The sequence below is a fragment of the Strix aluco genome, chromosome 9 (genome assembly GCF_031877795.1).
Source record: "Strix aluco isolate bStrAlu1 chromosome 9, bStrAlu1.hap1, whole genome shotgun sequence".
Classification (NCBI taxonomy): domain Eukaryota; kingdom Metazoa; phylum Chordata; class Aves; order Strigiformes; family Strigidae; genus Strix; species Strix aluco.
Window position 1 is genome coordinate 20,860,020 of NC_133939.1, and position 21,812 is coordinate 20,881,831.

At 45.7% G+C, this 21,812-nt stretch overlaps 1 protein-coding gene across 5 annotated transcripts; it reads left to right on the forward strand.

The window, feature by feature from the left end:
* Positions 1-411: 411 nt before the first annotated feature.
* Positions 412-20,798, forward strand: EIF2B5 (eukaryotic translation initiation factor 2B subunit epsilon). Of its 5 annotated transcripts, none has more exons than XM_074834113.1 (16): positions 412-581; positions 1,849-1,973; positions 2,657-2,842; positions 2,939-3,116; positions 4,176-4,256; positions 5,008-5,085; positions 5,166-5,478; positions 6,103-6,248; positions 6,558-6,696; positions 7,316-7,417; positions 8,057-8,164; positions 9,051-9,141; positions 9,968-10,091; positions 16,160-16,285; positions 17,823-17,933; positions 19,002-20,798. In XM_074834113.1, exons 1-16 carry the CDS (start codon positions 429-431, stop codon positions 19,065-19,067), a joined length of 2,127 nt encoding a protein of 708 aa, XP_074690214.1. In that variant the 5' UTR covers positions 412-428; the 3' UTR covers positions 19,068-20,798. The 5 variants fall into 5 exon arrangements, with proteins under 5 accessions (XP_074690214.1, XP_074690218.1, XP_074690217.1 ...); XM_074834114.1 differs by lacking the exon at positions 412-581 and adding an exon at positions 1,198-1,215; XM_074834115.1 differs by lacking the exon at positions 412-581 and adding an exon at positions 1,533-1,704.
* Positions 20,799-21,812: the final 1,014 nt, after the last annotated feature.

The following is a 21,812-nucleotide window of genomic DNA, read 5'->3' on the forward strand; positions in this document are numbered from 1 at the left end:
GAAAAGCCTCTCCCCTGGTCCTGAGGTGCAGGCACTGCTGCTGCGGCCCGTGCCAGCGACTCACTCCCACAGCTCTGCCTGCGGAAGATCCATTTGGCAATGGCGGATCTTCCCCACCCAGGTGCTGACGGACAGAGTGAAAGGCTGGGGAGGCAACGAGGAGCCCTGGAACCGCTCCTGAAGCTGCCCTGGCCGCCTGCGCTCACCCCGGGCCCTGCCGTTGTGCTCGGCTGGCCCCGGCAGGCCCTGCCCCGCTCTCCGGGGCTGGGCTCCGCTGAGCTGCCCGCAGGGGCGTAGGCAGGGGGCCGCGGCCAGGCCGCGAACGCGCGCTGCCGCCGCCCGGCGCTGTTCTGTCCCCGCCGAGCTCCCGTCGCTGCTTCCGGCGCGGGCCCGGAAGCGGAAGGCGTGAGCTGCAGCAGCGTGAGGAGATGGCGGCCCGCGGCACCGCGAGGCGGGGGCCTGGCGCGGGGCCGGCCCGCGGGCCCGAGCCGCAGGAGGAGCCGCCGCCGCCGCTTCAGGCCGTGCTGGTCGCCGACAGCTTCAACCGCCGCTTCTTCCCTATCTCCAAAGACCGGCCGCGGGTGAGAATCCCCCCTGCCTGCTGCTGCCTCCCCCGGGCCGGTTCCCCCGGGCGCCCATCGCGGGCCTCCCCCCTCCCTGGGGGGCTGGAGCGGGCGGGTCTCTGTCGAAGGGCGGAGTGCTCGCCGCCAGCGATGGTCGGGCCCGGGGTCGCGGCGTGCCCCGCCGTGAGAGCGCCGGGCTGGGTCGGGAGGAGGCGAGTCCCCCTCAGCTGCTCCCGACAGGTCCTGGGCTGCTGCTGAGCCGGGGTGTCCGCCCAGGGCTCGGACAGCCCCCACCGCCGCGGCTTTCCCCGCTTTCCCCCACGCTATGGAAGCCTCTGACCAGTCCTCTTCGCTTGTAAGAGTTTATATCCCCCGCTGGAGAGGCAGCCAGGATCTCATTGCTGCGTTGGTGCTGTTTGCTTTTCCATATGGCAAGGCAAACTGCGCTGTTTGCTTTTTGACTGTTGCGGATGCAGGAGCGGCAGCGGGTTTGGGCAGGCTGGTTTCTGATAGAGGAAAGAGACAAAATCTTTGTCCTTGCCAGCAGTAATGGGTAAAAGAATATGGCCAGAAAAATGGATGAGGAAAGCACTTTAATTACCCAGAGCAGAAGGCCGTGTGTTAAAGCAAAGAGCGCTTCTGGAGAATTTAGGTCTGGACAATTATCTTGCCTCATTTGCTGATTAAATGTTTGTGGTGGTCATAATTATACACGCGAGCTCAGGCCTGAAACAAAACAGCGCCAAAAATGAATTAAAGAATATTATGAGATCCCTCAGTTGTGAATCAGTAACTTAGTTTAAAAGCGTGGCTTGAACTGCAAGTCAAGAGAATACGCACTTCACTTTAGTTTGGTTTTTTTTTTCCTGTTGTTTAATTCTGGTCACCTATATTCCTGTGGCTTCACCATTCATGTCTGACAGGTTTTTCTTGAAGCAGTTAAAGCCTGAGTCAGGAAATCAGCACTCTGGGTTTTTTTCTTTTTTTTTTCAGTCTCTCTCATTTATCTGAGTCTTCTTGAAGAGTGTTGTGTGTGATCACTTTTTTTATGCCTTCCTTTCTGAACTGAGGATCTGCCACTGTAGAAGATCAGAAATTAGCTCTTACTGTTTAGAGCAACTCTAAAAATTTTTGATAAAAGGTGTGGAGTAGTTACTCGTATTATTTTTCTGGTACTACTGATGATCTTATATACTCAAGTTGGAGGAAACTGTTGCTGATGTTGAGGTACAGAGTGTTTGTTCAGCTATCTATATGTGTTTTGGTTTTGGGGTTGTTTTTTTAGGCTCTCTTACCTATGGCAAATGTGGCCATGATTGACTATACCTTGGAGTTCCTAACAGCAACTGGAGTGGAAGAAACCTTTGTTTTCTGCTGTTGGAAGTCAGCTGAGATAAAAGAGCATTTACAGTAAGAATCTCTTCTTTTTAGCTTTATCACACAAAAGATTCTTCTGTCCTCCAACAAGCTTCAAAGGTCTCACTGATTCTTCTGATGAAAATTGTGTGCAAGAGATTCCCTTCCAACAGTTGTTTCCTAGCACATCTCAAAAAGGACCACTGCTCCTGTGAAGGAATGTGGTTGTGCAGTATATTAAAAGGGTTGAGTGTTTTGGGACTGCATTTATATTAACATTTAACTTTAAATGTCTAAAAGTAGGGGTTTCCTGTGGGTAGCCGTGTAAATTAGAGTACCTGTCTTGGTGTGCCATGCAGCATAGGGAAACAGCTTGCCTGGCACATTTGCTGCGGGTTTGCAAGCTAAAGAGAAACATGTAATCTTTTCCCTGCCTGAGGTACTGCTTTCCAAAAGTTTGGGTTGCATGTAACTTTTCCTCCTCCTGTGTCAAAACTTGACTCACAGCGGAGTTGGGTTTCCTAAGTTTCCATAAGCCATGGTCTCAGAGTCTGACTCTCTTTAGTTCATCTGCTGTGTGCAAGTGAGCGTACCTAAGCCTATGGATAGTGGGCTTGTTGTAATAGGATTCTCCTTGCATTCGCTTACAGATGAGGTGTGCACTGGGACACTGTGTCCTAGTGTGTTCTTTATAGGAATATCCACTTTGTGCCTTCCTGATGTTTTTCTCCTTCCAGAAAATCCAAGTGGTGCCGCCACACCTCTCCCAACACGGTGCGCTTTGTGACTTCGGACCTGTACCGCTCCCTTGGTGACGTGCTACGAGACGTTGATGCCAAGTCCCTTGTTCGTTCCGACTTCGTTCTTGTCACTGGAGATGTGGTGTCCAATTTCAATATATCCAAAGCCCTGGAAGAGCACAAGTGGGTGTTGAAAGAGTGTACACTTGCCTGGTGTGCTGAAACTCTGGGCTCCAACTCTCTGAAGAGTGTTTTTAAAGTTCTGCCTTTCTTTTTCAGGTTGCGTCGTAAGATGGAAAAGAACGTTTCAGTCATGACGATGATATTCAAGGAGTCCTCACCTGGTCACCATGCCAGGTGCAAAGAGGATGACATTGTTATTGCTATGGACAGTGCCACAAACCGTGTCCTTCACTACCAGAGAACCCAGGGGCTGAAACGCTTCCGCTTTCCTATGGTGCGTGTGGAACCTGACGGGTGGAAAAGGGCTGCAGTAGTGAGGCGGCTCACCCCAAGGAGGAGGTTCTCCTTGAGTGAGGGCTGGGAAACTGTTCTTGCTGCTTCTTTTGGAGCAGATGATAGGAAGTAACTCTTGGTAAACTGGCTTTTTTTTCCTCTAACCTTTATTTAAGGCTTGGTGAAATTGTGCTGGGACATACGTGTTTGGGACTCGTTTCAGAGTTTGAAGATGGGGCAGACATATTTCTCACAATTCATTTTTTTCATTTATTTGATCCCTTTTCTCCATGTGAAACAAGAGAAGTAGATGATTTGTGCTGTTGCAGGGGTTCTCAAACTGGGATGTATATACCACAAACTTTTGAAGAGGCCCTGAGCCTGGCACAGAGGGTGGAATAACAGCAGGTGAAAGGGGTAGTACCTCTTATTACCTCTGCCTGTACTGTTTACCTGATAATGTAGTAAATGCTCTGTAAATGTCTGTGGAGGCACTTTCTCCAGTGAGATAGATGGACCTTTTTCTTTTTTCAACTCGGAACTAAGACCGTGATTATATGGCATTTTCATCCCCAAATCAGTAATCAGTAGATTATTTTTTACTTCAAATGAAAGCACAAATCACTGTAGGAAACCAAAAAGGAAAAAACAAAACCCAACAACAACAAAAAAACAACCCACAGCTGTAAAAATCCACAGAGGGTATGGAAGCTATGAATATTGCATTTTGACTTATTAATGTTCTTTGTATGTTTGAAGCTCCCAATGACTAAGGTAAGGAGCCTCCTGGACGAAAAGTGATTGTTCAAAGTACAAGCTGTTTCTTGGAATGCTGCACTCTTTACAGATCAGGGCAGTCTTTTCTGACTGACACGCAGCTGTGTGTGTGACCAGGCTGTGCCTGCTAAGCTTGTGTCTCAGCGCAGATTGTAGATTTCTGTGATCTTCGGGACTTAAAGTTAGTTTAATAATTTAGTCAATACTGCCCCTGGCTTATAGAAGGCTTTTGGGGTTTGGTACTGCATGAAGCGCTCCAATCATCTGAATTTTTGCCTTTCAGAGTCTGTTCCAGAACTCTATCGAGAATGTTGAGGTGCGCCATGACTTGCTGGATTGTCATATCAGCATCTGCTCTCCACAGGTGAGCTCTGCCCTTGTGAGGGTCTAAAACTGAGTCTGCATTGCTCCCCTTGCACACCCTGCACACCAGCAGGACATGTGGCCTGAGTGTACTAAGGTTGGAAACCAGAACTCCCAGTTGTGCTCAGTGACTGAGCTGAGGGCCTGAGATCATGGAGCACTGCTCCGCGGACTGTATGGGTGCTCAGTCTGTATCTGGCATCCACTGCTCGAGCCCAGGCAGAACTAGACAGTGGATGCATCAGTAGACTGGCTGATTTGGCACAGAATGAAACTATTCTGGAAAATAAGTGATTTCACTTTGAGTACAGCAACATCTGTGGAGCAGAGATGATGGCTATGCTATGGAAAAGTGTCAGTACTTGCAAGCTGGTACCATGTTAGGGTAACATTCAGGGTTATTCCAGCCTGGGCTCGCAAACATCTTGTCCACATCTGAAAAAGCTGATCTACAGCCTTCCTTTGGGAGTGAAACTACAAAGTGAGGCTGGGCAGATTGCTTGGAAATGCTAAAGCAGTGTTTTGCCCCTTCTGAAAACCAGAATCTGTTCATAGTCTCCATTAGGATGAGGAGATGGGAAGGTCAACACACCTAGCAGAAGGAATCAAAGCTTTATTCAAGGCAAGAGCATCACTTTCCTGCACTGTATAACTCGGCTCTCTGAGAACCACTGAACCACCATTAATTACCTGCCTTTCTTGGCAACATTTTCTACTAACTGTATTATTTCCTTATATTTGATTCCTGGCAGGTGGCTGAGCTGTTTACAGACAATTTTGACTACCAGACACGGGATGACTTTGTGCGTGGTCTGTTGGTGAATGAGGAGGTAAGGAGAGGGTTGTTACAAGCGAAGTCCTATCACCCTGCATTAGAGAATCCTCTGACATGCTGCTGCCTGTCTCACAGGTCCTGGGGAACCAGATCCATATGCATGTAACAACAGAAGAGTACGGTGCCCATATATGCAACCTGCTCATGTATGAAGCTGTGTGCTCTGACATCATTCGGCGCTGGGTTTATCCTTTGACTCCAGAGATGAACTTCACTGATGACAAGAATCAGAGTTACACCCATTCTAAACACAACATTTACCGAGGGGTGGATGTTAGCCTTGGCCACGGCAGCGTGCTGGAAGAGAATGTACTCATTGGGCAGGGAACGGTCATCGGCAGCAACTGCTCCATAACAAACAGCGTTATTGGGCAGAACTGTAGCATAGGTGAGTACAAGAGCGGGGGACATGCAGGCCTTGTCAGGCAAGGGCACAGGTTGTTGGGATTTAGTTTTTAAAGTGCGTTTGGCTCTGAGAGAGGATGGTAGGTGGGCACTGATTGACTTCTAATGGGAAGAAAGGAGAAAAGCTTGGTTTTCCAGTAGAGGAAATAGGTTGAAGTTTTCAGGGTACCATAATGATGCTGAAAGGTGGAAGGCATTTCATGCAGATATGTTGTTTCAGCAGTAGAGAATGCATGACCTTTACTGATCTAGAGTTACCACCCACCAACATCCTGCAAATGAGGGACATCTGTCCCTGGTTTTGTGAGCTGCCTGGTCCTTCTTCCTAGTCTTGCCTGGCACTTTTTTGATTTCGCTGTATTTGTGCAAAAGCAAGATGTCAGTTGTTACTGTCAGTTTGTTAAGCCTCTGTAGAGAACAAACTTATCTTTTAGCTTTGGATTAGAAGTGGCTGTAGGCCTCTAAGGCCTATTTTTACCTTTCATCTAACATCCATCGTGCATCAAGGGCATTGGGATTCACATAGATGCTTTCTAGTGAACTCAGCAGTGTGGGAGAGCAGCAGACTGCCTTGCTCAACATATTTGTGCTTGGTGATGTATAACAGGTGATAAAGTAATTTTGGATGGCGCTTTTCTCTGGGACAAAGTACACATAGCAGATAACGTGGAGATCTGCCATTCTGTTATCTGCGATGAAGCTGAAGTGAAGGAGAAAGTAAAGCTAAAGCCTCACTGTGTCCTCTCTTCTCAGGTGAGCTGTATTTACGTCTGTTCTTCTTTCTGCCTTTCTTGGCAGGTTGGTAGACTTACGCTAGACCATACCAGAACACAGGGCTGCTCCAAGCCTTTTTGCAGAGATGGGGGATATGCTACTGATCCCTTTTGGTTTTCTTCCTCTTGTTTGGCTAGGGTAGTACGGTATGTGATCTAGCAGTGCTGATGTCTTCAGTTGCACTTGTTAGTATACAGCTTGTCTGGAGCAGCTATTTTTCCTGCTGGTGGAGGTACAAGGGGACGATCAGGGTATTTCTTCATTAAGATATGTTGCACGTATTTGCAGGTAGTAGTAGGTCCTGGCATCACTCTTTCTGAGGGCACAGTGATCTCTCTGCATCCACCAGATGAGGAGGAAGAGGATGATGACCAGTTCAGTGATGATTCTGGTGTGAACAAGGAGGAAAGCAAAGTGAAACTGAAAGGTATGAGAGTCTCTGGCTCCATGCACTCGGGCTATGCAGAGGGCTTTGCCTTCCATGATCTTTTGGCATCTTTCCCTCCCCCATTCTAGACTCTGCAGTGCCAGCCTGGAGCTTAGTGCTGCATTCAGCTTGGAACATGTGTGTTTTCAGTAGGGCAAGCAAGGATATTTGGGTTAAATTGGACAGTGAGAGGTACCTCAGTACCCCAGTATTAAAATCTTTGGAGACTCAGATATTTTCCATTTTTCTTAGAGTAGGAGACTGAGCTGAAGCTGGAAGAGATGTTCAGTTCAAAGCAGGTTGCAAGCTTCATGTCCTTGTACCTGGACTGTGTCCAAAGACTTTGTCCTTGTGATACACTGTTTCTACCATCTGGATTTGTCAAGGGATCTAAACATGGTCAGCTGAATGTTGCTGCTGTGGGGAGGGAGTAAGTTGGTCACTTGTCAAAGCAAGTGAGAAGATAAAAGCTGAAATCCGCATGCATCTGCACAAATCTCAGCTCCCTCTTGATGAAGGATATTTAGGGGCAGTAATATGCAGGTTATACCCATCTATTTCAGGTTTGCCTGTAAGCAGATCCAGTACATTTACCTCCTAATCGCTGTTTCTTTTTCAGGTTACAATAAAAAGGATGTAGGCTCAGAGGGCAGAGGCTATCTCTGGAAAGCAGATGACAAGAATGAAGAGGATGAAGAAGAGCAGAGACAAAGCCTGTGGGGTGAGGAAAAATTTAGTGTAGTTACCTGGGGATGGACAGGCAGACCTGTGTTGGGGAAACTGCCTGAGTGGGATGCTGATAATTGTTGCCAGAGTAAGACCTGGGCTTTGTGAAGCAGACTGGTTCCAGATGATATATGTGTGTGGAGGCGAGGTGAGAGGTGAAAGCAGGTGGTGGACCAGATTCTCTCTTTCTTTGCTCTGTGGAAGGTGTTTGTTGTATCTTTGACTTACAGTAATACACACAGCTGTCTGTGCCGTGAATGGCGCGCTATGGGATACCAGGCCCTCCCTTAAAGGCAGTATGCTTTGGCTATTCTGGGTACTGCTGTCTTTCTTCTGCTAGTGACAGCGTCTGCTGACGTTGCTCCATCATGAGTCAGCAGTCTGCACAAAATGCATTTGCTTCTTTCCCTGTCCTTTGTTGTCCGCCTGCAGACTCTTAAAAATGTCCTATTATCCTAGTGCCAGCTGTAGCATTCCCTCTGCAGCAAATCTAATCATCTGGACCTGTAGGTAGAAGCTTCCGTGCAAGGACAGATAGTTGCTGACTTGGTTGGGAAGTTCCTGGGACACCTGGTTCATGCATATGACAGCTGCAGCTTTTGAGTGTTGAATGCTACGTCTTTTTCTTCATCAGGCCCAGCTATGCATTCAGAGGAAGAGAGCGAGTCGGACAGCGACCTGAGCATGGGCTCTGAGGAGCTAGACAGTCGGGCAGCATCCCCTCAGCTAGACGACATCAAAGGTGAGAGATGGGCTGTTAAGAAGTATGGTGGGTCTGCAGAGAATGCAGTGTGTGTGAGATTTGTGCTGCTTTCTCTAGGTATATTGGAAAACTTATGTATGTCTATAATATGTTTGTTTTCTGACCTCACTTCCTGCATTTTCTACACAGTTGTTTAATATTCCCTGTATTGCTGTTGTGTTAGCCCAAGGCAGCCAAGGATGAGAAGTTAGACAAAGATCCTCCATCTTCCTCACTCCTGATCACTGGGCTTTCATTAAAGTGACCTCCCTGAGTTGTCTGTTTAAATGGCAGTGTCATTGCCTAAACTCAGAGACTCTGTGAAGGTCCAGCAGTTTCCCTGTGTGGACAGCTTACTGCTGTAATCGTGCTGGAGAATTTAATGTCTTTGTAGGAGCTGCCTCTTTTGGCAGATATGTTTTGGTTTTCTGTTTTGTTATGTTAAACTTACCTGTATTTGAAAGGGGTTCAAGCCAATTTGGAAAAAAAAAAAGCCTTTTTCACATTAAAATATCTCCCCAAGCAAAATTAAACCAATAAATTTTAGGTTTCAATCCACATCTTTAGTTAGGAGAAGATGAGGTTTGTCTGAATAGGAAAGGCTACATTGTGAAATTATAGTAGAAACTCTGCTTTAAAAGATTGCAGAGATAAATAGCTTTGTACTGGTTTGTGTGGATAGATCAGTGATATCTAGTAGGTTGTCTCCTTTATTTGAATTATATTCCACTATTTATAAGTATAGTTGATGTGGGTTCATGCCAGTTTATGGAGAACAAATCTGTCAGAATGCTTCCTTTGTTAAGGGCGTAGCTTCTTCATTAATCAACAGTTTGAAGAATCTGTGCTTTTCCTTCTCATGTCTACCTGTCCTTTCTTTCATTAGTTTTCCAGAATGAGGTTCTGGGTACATTACAGAGGGGTGAAGAAGAAAGCATTTCCTGTGACAACCTGGTCCTGGAAATCAACTCCCTCAAGTGAGTATTCCCTTAGGGATGCTGTCCTTTTCGCTGAACAGTTGAGTTTGAGAGCAGATCTAGAAAGAAGAGGAGAAGCCACATAAAAACCCACGTTTGGTTGTTAAACATTAATTTTTATCAGTATAGAGCATGAGAAATGCAGGTTAGAAATCGTGACTGAATGATGACAGGAGTTGGAGAGCACCAGCTGTATCTATAGCATCCTCAGTGGTTAGGCTTTTCCTGCCCTAGTTCTCTAACAACAGATTGAAGTGCTATTAAGTAGCTGTGGACTGAAGAGAGCAAGCCAGTTCTTGGCACAGACTGCCTGTAAGTTCATGCAGAGGCTGCTGCTCTGTGCATTGCAACATTCAACTTGGCACAGGCTGCCTCCAGGTTCATGCAGGGGCTGCTGCTCTGTGCATTGCGACATTCAATCAACTGCCTGCAGCTGGGGCTGTGCTGTGGTGTGGCTTGTCCACTCTATTTTTACAGCAGCAAGTCTAGAACAAATAATCAGAGTGCCTTTTACCTAGTATTTCTCAAATACAAACCTGTTTCCCTTCTTTCGCACAACAGTATTCCTACAGCACTCTAGTAAATGTGAGCGTGCCTTCCCTGCAGCAGCTTGTTCCACCATGATAGCAGATTTTCAGGACTTGTGGCCTTACGCAGGGCCTGATGCAATGCAAGGTGGTTTTATTGCCTGAATATTTGGAGAACCAAATAAAAAACAAGTCTGGAAGATCAAAATCAAATTTTTTGCTGTATCTCTGTGAAGAGCCACAGTCTGCAGAGATTATATGGTGTGAAATGTTGGGGGTTTTTGCCTTTTTCCTCACAGGTATGCGTATAACATTGGCCTGAAGGAGATGATGCAGGTGCTCAGTAAAGTGATCCTGGAGTTCCCACTGCAGCAGCTGGATGCAAACCTGGACTCCCAGAACTATTTCTCAGCATTACTTCCTGTGAGTCCTGCTCCATTTGACTCTTCTTTGGGCTTGTCTCCTAGTGTGTAGGAGTCTGTCTGGATGCCCCAGGTAGTTCCAGGCTGAGAAGTCTTTGGTTAAGCCTGAAGCCACTTGAACTCCTTGAGTTCATGAGCCTCCTTGTCCTCTATAGAAGTAAAAGTGAACTGAAACTACTGTACCTGCTTGACAGAACTCAGCTGAGGCTGTAGGTGTGGGGAGCTCTGCTTCAGTACCTATGGTTGTTTCTGTTTCCTGTGTGTGGTAGTAGAAGTATGTCACTTGCAGAAGAGAAAAGAGGGGGACTGTTAGAGATGTCTTTACAGGCTTGCATTCCAGGAACCTGGTTCCAATCCGTCATAAGCCCTGTCCCTGGGGCAACAGGGAACACTCCTCTCCCAGTGGGATCCTTTCCAAGGTCTTATTTATCTGCATACTGTAATTGGTGCCAATTTTTTTTCATCTAAATGCAGAGGCACGATATTGTTGTCTTTGAGCAAAGATACAGAGTTCTGTTTTGTCTCTACAGAGACAGGTTGTATAATTGGGTGAGAACGTTTTCTATTTCCTGACTTAAGGGAGACAAAATAGGGTAGGATCTGCTTTAAAAAGCAGGCAGTCTTAATGGTTTGTTGATCCAAGCTGAAGCAGTTGTAGTATTTTTGTCTCTTTGCTATAGCCCATTTATGTATTTGAGTTTTCAATCTCTGCAGGTTACAAAGGAGCTCTTTCAGAATGAATGGGTTTGACACATGTTTGGGAAGGACTAGTTTAATTTTTTTTAGGAGGTGGAGCTAAAGAGGAACACTAGACATCCTCATAATCCTTTCTCTGAGGAAGTATGTGCTTTCAGTTGATGGAGAAGGGTGGAAAACTAATTCTTTATGCAGGTGTAAGCATGGCACTTAATTAATCTCTTGGATGTGTGGAGATGCCTTCTGTAGGAAACATCCATGTGAACTGATCTGTTCATCAGATGGCTTAGTGAGATTTTGCTGTTCACTCTGTTTAAATTCTGCTTGCTTCTGTTCATTTTTCCAGACTGCTTTCTTGAATAGCATGTCCTGACCTGGAAAAAGAGAATTGAAGGAGGAGGACTGAAGAGAATGTTAGAGTAGGTGTTAGACTAAGTGGAAAGCAGTACATCTAGACAACACATTGTGTGGAGTTGATAGCTATGTAGGATGGTTTGGGGTTTTTTTTCCAGCTAGGATATGGCATCTCTTTCTGTCTCCCAGACTGGGTTACTAATCTAGCATGAGTAGAACAGGAGAACTTCACTGCAGCACCCAGTCAGAAGAGGTTCTAGTCTGGGATAAAGGATCCCAAGCACAAATCCAGGCTGGGTGATGAGGGGATTGAGAGCAGCCCTGTGGAGAAGAACTTGGGGGTGTTGGTTGACGAGTAGCTCATCATGACCCAGCAATGTGCGCTCACAGCCCAGAAAGCCAACTGTATCTTGAGCTGCATCAGGAGAAATGTGGCCAGCAGGTCGAGGGAGGGGATTCTCCCCCTCTGCTCTGCTCTCCTGAGACCCCCCCTGCAGTGCTGTGTCCAGCTCTGGGGACACCAGTATCAGAAGGACATGGACCTGCTCGAGCGGGTCCAGAGGAGGCCACAAAAATGATCGGGAGGCTGGAGCACCTCCCTTGTGAAGACAGGCTGAGAGAGCTGGGGGTGTTCAGCCTGGAGAAGAGAAGGCTCTGGGGAGACTTTTTAGCGTCCTTCCAGTACTTAAAGGGGCTACAGGAAGGCTGGGGAGGGACTCTTTATCAGGGGGTGAAGGGATAGGATGAGGAGTAATGGTTTTCAACTGAGAATGGGTAGATTTAGGTCAGATGTAAGGAAGAAATTCTTCACTGTGAGTGTGGTGAGACACTGGCACAGGCTGCCCAGAGAAGCTGTGGCTGCCCCCTCCCTGGAAGGGTTCAAGGCCAGGTTGGACGGGGCTGTGAGCAACCTGGTCTAGTGGAAGGTGTCCCTACCCATGGCAGGGGGATTGGGACTGGATTATCTTGAAGGTCCCTTCCAACCCAAACCATTCGATGATTCTGTACTGTATAAATGCATAATGTTTTGCACAATTGCCCAAAACCCCTTAGAAGCTAAAGGTAGTGGAAATACATGAAGGGCTTGATTCTGGGAAACTTTGTCCATATATATTTCGTTGTAGGAAAGCTGATGCTTGTGTTTAACAGCAGAGACAGCAAATCAACTCACCTTTAGTGAGAAGCAATAATATCTAAATGTAGTATTCAGGGTGACCATGCCCCATGTCATGGACAAGTGAAATTTCTCTAGGCAGGGAATTGTGTGGCATGCACATTTATGAAACACAAATTATCCTTGGATTTGTCAGAGAGAGCCAAGTGTCAAACCAATTGACCATCATGGCAGCCAGTTTCTCCAGATGCTCCTTTGTAAAGAACAACCAGGCAGTTTCTTAGAGAATCCTTCTCTGGGACAGTTTTGTGCCTCTGTGTCTTTACCGTGTGCAGAAATGACGTGCCGGCTTTCTGTACTGAAATCAGCAGGAAGGCAGTATCCTGGTGAGGTACACTGTCAGTGTTCAATCACACACATGATGTTAGTCACCGTTACAATAACCCAATATGTTTGAGTTGAGATGTGCTTCTAATGGAGGCAGTGAGTCAGCCTTCAAAGGCTTATTAAAACAGACATTGATGGTCTTCCTGAGCAACAGCACCAACAGTGCTTTGAAGAGATGAGACCAGTTCTTTGGGCAGAACTTGCATGTTTGTACAGCATTTGAAACAGTGGCTTTTCTGCAACTTGTGGTTCTGTAGTTAGTAAAAAGTACAGTCCATTAATTTACTAATAACTTATACCCTGAGAATCCCAAGCACTAGATTAGGATAGCTTGGTACATAACAAAAGCATGTAGCTGAAGTGTGTAGCAGCTAACACTGCCTCAGTCTATAGCAGTATTAGGCTGAGATCTGCTTATGATGGTTTGCATATGGGACAGTGTTATTTTGTATGAGATGGAGATACTTGCATTCTGAGAGTGGTGAATATCAGCCCACTGAACACTACAGAACTGTTTTATGTTTCTCACTCTTTGTAGCTCAACTCTGAGATGCTGAGGAAGGATGGTAGAGTGGTCCCAGACAGCTCAGGAGGGGAAATTGTGGAAATGCCATAGTTATGATGTATGATTTGACCTGAAACCACAGTGTGTGTGCTCTGAAGTGGCCCCTGAGCATGAAGCCTTTCAGTGTTGCAGCAATTTTAGGAAACAGGCATCCAGTAAAGCATATGCCCATGGGTATTCTTCAGATGAAACATGGAGGCTTGAGAAATAGTTACCCAGTTCAGTTCATGTCAGGCATCTTGTTTGGCTCATGCAGTAAGTTGTAAAGCAGAGGTAGTACAGAAAATCAGACCCTTCCTAGAACTGTAGATGTGATTTGAGCAAATGTGTCTGAAGCTGCTGGTAAACTGAAGGCTGTGCTTCTGTTGTCACTGAAGCAGCATCAAACAAGGTTATGTAGGTGAGGATGTCTAAAGGGAGCCAGGGTTCAGTTTGCTGAGCTGGCCAGTGTCTGCACTGCTGCCCAGCAGCTAGCATGTGTGATGCACCTCTTCAGGTTTGTGTTAGGGAGCCTTAACTCTTTTGTAATGTCATGCAAGTGAACGTGGAATCGCTTATTCAGGGACCAAATGGATCTCTGCTTTAACTGAAGCAATTTATGGTGATCAGCACAGATGCTGTTACGGTATAACAGACTGGAGTTACAGCTTTGTCCCTTGTGCTTTGCACGTACTTCATGTTGGTGTTCTCTACTGGGTTAAAATAGGCCTGGTGTAGAGAGTGAGACAAAAGAAAAGTGGATCACAACCTCTTTGAAGTTGATAGAGCATCATTGACCAGATCTGATGAAAAATGAATCCACCTGTCAGAAGAATTTGATTCCTTTCCCCAGACTAGATTGTTTTGAGGAGTTACCCAGGTAGGGTCAAAGCCTGGAAAGTTATGATGTTGTCCATAGGTCTCTTTGTCAGGTATATTTTCACATTTTTCAGTCTTTTATTCAATCTAAAATAATTGCAAGCTTCTTATTCCCCAGTTCAGATTTTCATGAAACTCCCAAAACAGCCTCTCCAGCGATACAGGCTCATAGGTGTGTTTTTGCTAGCGGCTCTGTGGGGCTGAGCCCTACTTTCCCCATTAGCAGCAGGTACAGTACAGTGCATGTTCTCAACTTGAGATGGTGTACTTTTAATTCTTTCACTTTCCCAGCAATGGGCATGTTGGATTGAGTCCTGGGATTGTGAGTGCTTATAGCTCTGCTTTCTTTATTAATAACTTGCTTTCAGAAACTCAGTAGCTTCCGGTTAGAATTGTACCTGCTTAAGATTTAAAGGTGTTAACAGAAAGGTACTAAAAAATATTTCTTAGCCTGGAAGGAACTTGCTAGTAGCTTTACTACATTTGATGTGAAGAATTCCAAAGGATAATAAAATCACAGGAGATGGTTGTAGAGGAGGGAAGAGTGTTTAGGACTAAGTATTTTGTGAAAGGCTAAAATGCTTTCTGGAAATATGCCATGCAACCCTCCATTTTTTGTTGTGATACCATGATGGTTAGGATCATTCTGTGCTGTTACTGTTGTTCCTTGAGCCAGTCGATGTACTACTATACAGATCAGCTTGTTTGTACTAATCCCCTTCTTTGTTTCTGCTCGAGACATGCAAATTCCAGCATGGTTGCATAGCAAACATGTCTGAAGAGGTGATGGAGTGTATATGGAGTAGTTGAGCACTATTTCCTAGTACAGGCTACCTTTGGCAGTCCACGCTAGCCTGGGTTCTAGCTCTGCTAAGTGTCCTGGAGCTCTCCCTCTGGGAGGGCTACTGCCTGTTAACAGTTGTTCTGGACATAATAATGCTGATTAACCCCAAATGTAAGTGTCTCAGAGCTTCTTCATCACACCCCAAGCCCCTGTGAATTACCTGTTTCCCTTCAAAACAGACCAGATATGTTCTGTAAGGAGACACTGTTGAAAGCATAGCAACACAGTGTATCTGTACAGGCATGCCAGTAGTTACAGGAATGCCTGCTGTTGAATTAAGCCATTTAAAAAGATGTGGAACTCTGATTTAATTTCCTACAATGATTTTGTAGGATGGTCTGGTCATGATCTGGCCAATGAGGAATTTTTGTATCTTACCCTAGTTCTGATACCTTCTTCCATTGTTACGGACAGGGGTCTAAGTATCTTTATTACCTCCTATCCCAGATTCAGGTCAGTCTGTGCTGCTTTGCGGAGCTTTCCCTGCTGCTTGCTTTCCAGATACGTACAAGCAAAAGAGCTCTGGGGGACTTGGACAGAAATACTGTTTGAAGAGGCAGCACCAAAATCCTTAAACTAAAGACTTCATAAAAAATAAGCCTTGGAGGAGAGGACTGAGATCAGCTGATAGTGTAAAAACTTCTTGCCCTTCATCCTTCCCGCCCATTCCCTGCAGGAGACTCCAGGATCCAAACAAGCGTGTAGGCACACAGCTAACATGTGACTTGCACTTAGGGGCTGCTCCACTGCGTTCCTGTTTTAAGGGTGGCTGTTTTGCACTGTCCACCTCTACTCATCTGGTAATTATCCTGGCACTATCTTTTTTTCTCTTTTCTTATTTGCTCTTCTGCTTTGATAAAGTTCCCCTGAAATGTCAGCTGCTTTGTGGGGGGAAGGTTTGAGTAGCATGTATGTGCCTCTCCTTGTAGGTCTGCTGTGAAGTGATTTTTTGAGACTCCATTAAACACATTTATTGTGATAATCTAGTGTTCCATACAGAGAGGCAAAACCAAGAAAGCTAACAGATATCCTCAAAGCTGCTTAGTAAAACCAGGTCCTATGTGCACATGTGAGACTTAATAGCATCTGTTTCATGGACAGAGTGGGGCAAATATATTTAAGTGGTCAGCTGAACTGTATCTTAAAATGCCTCCCTGAGGTAGTTTCTTAGTGCAGCACAGCTGAGAAACAGGGCTGAGTGCATGCATCCATCTCATAGCTCGGGAACTGTTTTGTGTTTTTCCCCTGCAGCTGTTGAAGAATTGGACCCCGTTGTTTAAGAACTACATAAAACGGGCGTCAGATCACTTGAATGCCTTATTTGCCATTGAGGAATTCTTCCTGGAACATGACAGTCTATGCACATCGATAGCTAAAGTGAGTATCCACTCCAAACTCTGAGGACCTGTTTTTGTGAGTTTCATGGTGAAATGCATCCTGATTGTGTCATTAACTTGTTTGCTTTAGAGGAGAGAATTTTGGGGTCTCAGTGGAGAGGGTGTATAAAAAAGAATCTATCTACAACAATTGCTTTTTAGAAAAAAAAAAAAAAGTTCTATGTCTGCCTGTGCCTCTGAGGGAGCACAGCTGAGGGTGAGTATTAATTACCAGCATACAGCCTGAAGGGAGCTATTATTTTGCAGCTTCTAACCTAGATGCCCTTGTTGTGTGACACTGGAAGAGGCGAGGCCAGAGGCTTGATTTAGGAGGAGCTTTACTTCATTTGTCTCTCCATGGTCCCTGGGATCTAACTGCCAAATGGTTTATCCTGCTTTAGAGTGCAAAGCAAGCAAAGCTAGGAATAAGGGTGGGATTTCATATTCAGGCTGAGCTAGTTATGAAACTGGGAATAAGGGGGAGCTGACATGTGGCTTATTACCCATCTTCCCACTTCTGAGAGTTTTCAGTATATTCCTCCTCACCCTCCTTCACAAATATTTTGTCCCTGTGTTCTTTGTGCCCTATCACACTGAGAGCATCTGACTTGGATCACAAGTCTTTTGTTTAGCAGTGTCTTGGGAAACCCCTGTCTCTTTTTGAAGAGCTCTCCTAGAGCCTGCTTAGTCTTGGTTCCTCAAGAAAGAGTAATCCTAACTTCTGCTACCAGTGCTTCTGGCTAATGGCAAAGCACTTAAGACTAGAGCCAAAAGCCTTCAGTTTGGTGAGCCAAAATGTCCTTGAATTACAGCAATTGTTTGGCATGTGTCCATTGTTCTAGGGGCCTGGGTTTCCCTGGAGGCTGGGAATTGAAGTGACACTTTATATTTGGAGTTGGCAGCCAGCTTTGTCAGTGCTCTGCCGCAAGGAGACTGACTGCAAAGTGCCTGCTCTGCCTGAGCACAAAGGCACCCTGAGAAAGCATGATTGCATCTTACCCTCGCTGCACTGGGCAGGAGTTTGAGCTGATGAATGACCAATTGCTTTGACACCTGCCGTAAGGCACTTTTAAGAGAGAACCGCAGGAGGAGGGAGCCTGGGGCAGAGCTGGGTAGATTCATGCTCTTCTCTGTACATCACCGTTGTGCGCATGTGGGCCTGCATAAGTTGCTTGTTAGATCTGCTTTGGGGATGGGTTTTGGGATGCTTTAAAAAGAGAACTTAAGTAACATCTTGAACTCACATCCTCTGAGGCCTTTTGTTGCCCACAGCTCTCAGTCATACCCTGCATCCACAGAGCTGAAGCTGATGGGACTTGAACGTTGACTCATTATGTGTCATAGCATCTAACTGTCAGGAGCATAAGGCTTGGTAGGAGAAGCACAGTTATTTTTAACAATAAAACAAAACGAAGCAGACTGCCTTCTGCTGAAGGTGGAGTTGGGAGACACAGATTATGTGCAAACTTTGTGCTTGGACACGAGCTAGCCCCAAAAGAGTTTATAGAGAGCCTGTTGCTCTTTTCTAATCGATGCAGGTGTTGATGACATTTTACCAGCTGGAAATTCTGGAAGAAGATGTAATTCTCAATTGGTTCTCTTTGCGGGACACATCTGACAAGGGAAAGCAGCTTCGTAAAAACCAGCGGGTAAGTCCCAAAGGTGTTTAAAGAGCGGGGTGAGGGGGAGAGAGAGACAACAGCTGCTAAAAGAAACTTTGAGTGGAGTTGGGTGCCACTGTCACTTTCTGTGGAGCAGCTGCCATTACATGGTAGGCCAGTAATGCACCAGTAAGTGCATTGAACACTAAGCAACACAACGTTGTTCTCCAGAACAGATGTTTCTGTGCATTCTGCTGTAATCCTCCTGTTTGGATGAGGAATGGAGGTAGTAGGAGAGGGAGATTGTTTTTAGTGGGCTTTCTGTAGCATGAGGCCAGCACTTTCTGGAGTAGCAGCACGGCTTCTCTAAGCCAACACCCATTTGAAATGGGCTTTAGGCCAATGCCCTGTGTGCTGGCCCCATGCAATTCCTTTGAAGCTTTCATTCCTGGCTCACCAGTCCCTTCGCATATATTTCTAAGCGTTTGCTGTACTGAGTGGTTTCATTTGGCTTGTGTTGCAAGAAGCATATAAACTTCCCCCTCCATCAGGCAGAAATTTGTGCTGCAGTTTGGCTGAGCCCTGTTCCAGTCCTCCTCCCTGGATCTGGGAGAGGAGCAGGGGAAAAAAGCCATCTCTGAAGAACTCCAACTTTTGTTTAAAACCTTTGCAAAGTCAGCTCTTAGTATAGGTCAGCTGCTTAGTCGAGCCCAATTAAAAGGTAAAATGAGCTGCCTTCTTTATAGCAATTTCTCAGGGAGTAGGTTTTTCCCAGCAGTTTTCCTAACATGTCTTAGCTAAGGTGCAGCTGTCATCTCTTCTCACTCAAGGTCTGAAAAACTCTCAAACTTTTTTCTTTTTGCTGAGTGTGTAGGGATTGTCTGACTGGAGGAATCTCACTCAGGAATCTAATCAGCCTGGGTTTGTCCATGGCATCCCAGTTGTTCGTCATCTAAACTTTAGTCTCTCTCCTTCAATCTGCCTCCATTTCCATGTGTCCTAGAAATACTTTCTTGTGCATGATGGTGGTTCTCACTGACACAGTGTAGTTGTTGAGCGTTCCCAACATCTGTTTGGTGTCACTTGTTACCCAATTACATTTAATTCTCTCTGCAGCTCCAGAAGTTCATCCAGTGGCTGGAGGAGGCAGAAGAAGAGTCGTCTGATGGCGACCAAGACTGACGTGGTGGCTTGGCATGAGAAGAGGCACTCTCACTGCCTTTCTGGGCCAAGTGGGCAGGGCAAGATCAGTGCCAGTGCATGGTGTGTAGATGTGGGGCCTGACATCGAAGTGACTGACAATCCCATTCCTAATTAAGTTGTGTGTTCCCAACTTTGCCACTCCCCTCCCTCCCTCACTTGCCCAGTGGCACCTTATGTTGGATGGTTGCAGCCCAGTGTAAAAACCATAAGGGAATACCAGGAGGTTGTGATACCTACTAGAATCCCTCTGGAGCCTGGATATGATATATTATAAGCTATATTTTGGGAGGTCCTTGTTATTAACACAAAGGGAGCAAATAGATGCAAATGCATACAACGCCCTTATAAATCTAACCATGGGGGTTGTGGAAGAATGGTCATGCAGCTAAGTTATTTGGAGCCTATGTTGCTTCTGGAGCCAAGAGAACTCCTGCTGAAGAGACACTGGCAAGGTTGGTGAGTAGGAGCATGTGGATTAGGATCTGGAGTGCAGGACTGGGATTCAGCAGTTCCTGTGCCTGGAGAAGATGCAGTTGTCTGAGGATCCCCAAGGCATTTTGCAGCTTAGAAGGCGCTTCTGTGATCCTTCCAAAAGGGAAAAATCTCTTGCCATCTGCTGTGCTAGGATCTAACACAAGGTTGTACAGTAGAGTTGGTAAAGCCATGTGTTTCCCCCTTCTGTAGAACAGGGGATAATACGTGCTCAGTTCCCCCTGCGGGGGTTGGCTAATAGTGGATGCGCGCTGGCCAGTGAAATGCTGTATGGATTACTACATCTTAGATGTGATCTGTCTTCTGTGTGTCCCCAGCTTAGCAGACATGTTTTAGAAAAGTGTCTGTTTCTTTACTTTTTTTTTATAAAAAAGGGAGCAGAGGTGCCTGGCTCTTCCTACTGCACCAACTACACTTGTGTTTTGCTGTGGGGGCACTGACTGCACCAGCTGCTTTAAGGAGGACACAAGTTCCTAAGTTCCACTCCAGAGCAAAAAGGAGTGAATGGTATTTCCTTCAACAGCGTGTGCTTTGTGTTTCCACATGATTTCAGTTATACAAGCTTGCTTACTTCACATCCTTTTATTTATTTGAAAACTTCCCTTCCCTCAGACAGCAGGGAAAGTGCTGCAAACCCACTGTGAAGTTCAGCAGCCGCAGAGCAACTCGGCATGCGGCAGGGAACGAGCATGCCTCTGGCACTTTGTTGCCAGCACGGACAATGCGTGGCAGCAATAAGGCCTTTAAAAACAGCTTTCTTGGAAGTGTGGCTGTGCTGTGTTCTTCCCTGCTCTCAAAGAACAGAGCAGAAAAGGCACAGCAAGAACTGGCTTCTGTTTATAGGTGGGTTATTTGTTGGAAGTGCTGACCTTGCCTCTGCCCCTTCAGGAGGAGCGTGGAGTAGGTCCTTTGTGGGGGGGAAATGCACTGGAGCTGCCCACTCAGGATATTTACTTGGCCGTTCCGTGGTGCCACGATTGTCAGTGAGGGGACAACGTTGGATGCTGGAGACCAGGGATACCGCCTCTTAAAAACGGATGTTCAGGCAGGGTGATCTTGTGCACTCACACTATCAGCTGCCAGGATTGTGCATAAATGTGCTTGTTTTCTGACATTGCAAACTCAGTCTTGTAAATGTTGGGGAAATAGTTGGTATCTGAATTCTCTGTATCTGCCAATACTTAATTCAGGGAGCAAATAAAAACTATCCTGGTGTTACCAGCTTGTTTGCTTTGTTGAACTGAATTGTATGTCTCCGGTTGTGGCACATGCCTGAGCAGGGCTTAATGGGCAAGCTAAATAACTCATTGCTATTTTTTCCTCAAGAGATTTTAAGCACATAATAGGCAGGTAGGAAATCAGCACACCGTTGAATTGGTATAACTGTTCAGTGATAACTCATGACCTCACTGTTTACAAGTAGAGAACAGTTTATTAAAACTTCTGAACTTAGAATCCTGGAATGAGTGAGGTTTGGTTTTGTACAGGATTACGTTGTGAAGATGAACCCTATGAAACTGTTATCCTTTGGCATGATGAGAATTAGTGGGAATGTTGGCTTTTAGGTATTGCAGTGTGCCCTCCTGACATTGGGGAGTAACAACTGGCAGAGAGGGGAAAGGACAGCTACAGAGCCCTTAGTAAAACCATTTACAAACCAGCTACAGGACTTGGTCATTTTAAAATCTTGGACATCTTAAGTATTTTTTTCCTTTTACAATAGAAAGATAGCTTAAAAAATAGGTTTAACATGTAGTTCTGTAAATGGCTTGGTTTTGCCAAGAGGCTCTTGATTCTTTGTGCCACTTAACAATTCCACTTCTGTCTTTTCCACATTCCTTCCTCCTTTGCTCCATAGTAGCCAACTTCTTCATGGTGCGAGCTGCTTTCTTACCCAGGCTTAAGATCCAAGGAGGGAATGTTGCTCTACAGCCAAATATCTTTGTCCTTCAGGCCTCGGTGGTGGGGTGGTTTTACAAGTGCCAAGAATAGAGTAGCAAAAAGGAGACAAAGCAGTATACTTGATATTCTCCAAGGTGGAGTTCTGGCACAGTGCGACATCCTTATGGACAAGGTAAGTGTATATGTTTTAAAGGAGCATTAATTGCATTGCTTAAGTATAGGGTAGGCTTGATGCTTTCTATGGCTTTTAATCAAGATTTATATTCGGTTGGAAGACTAGAAATGCCTTTGAGAGCAACCTTGATTGCACAATTGTTGCTATCCATCTTT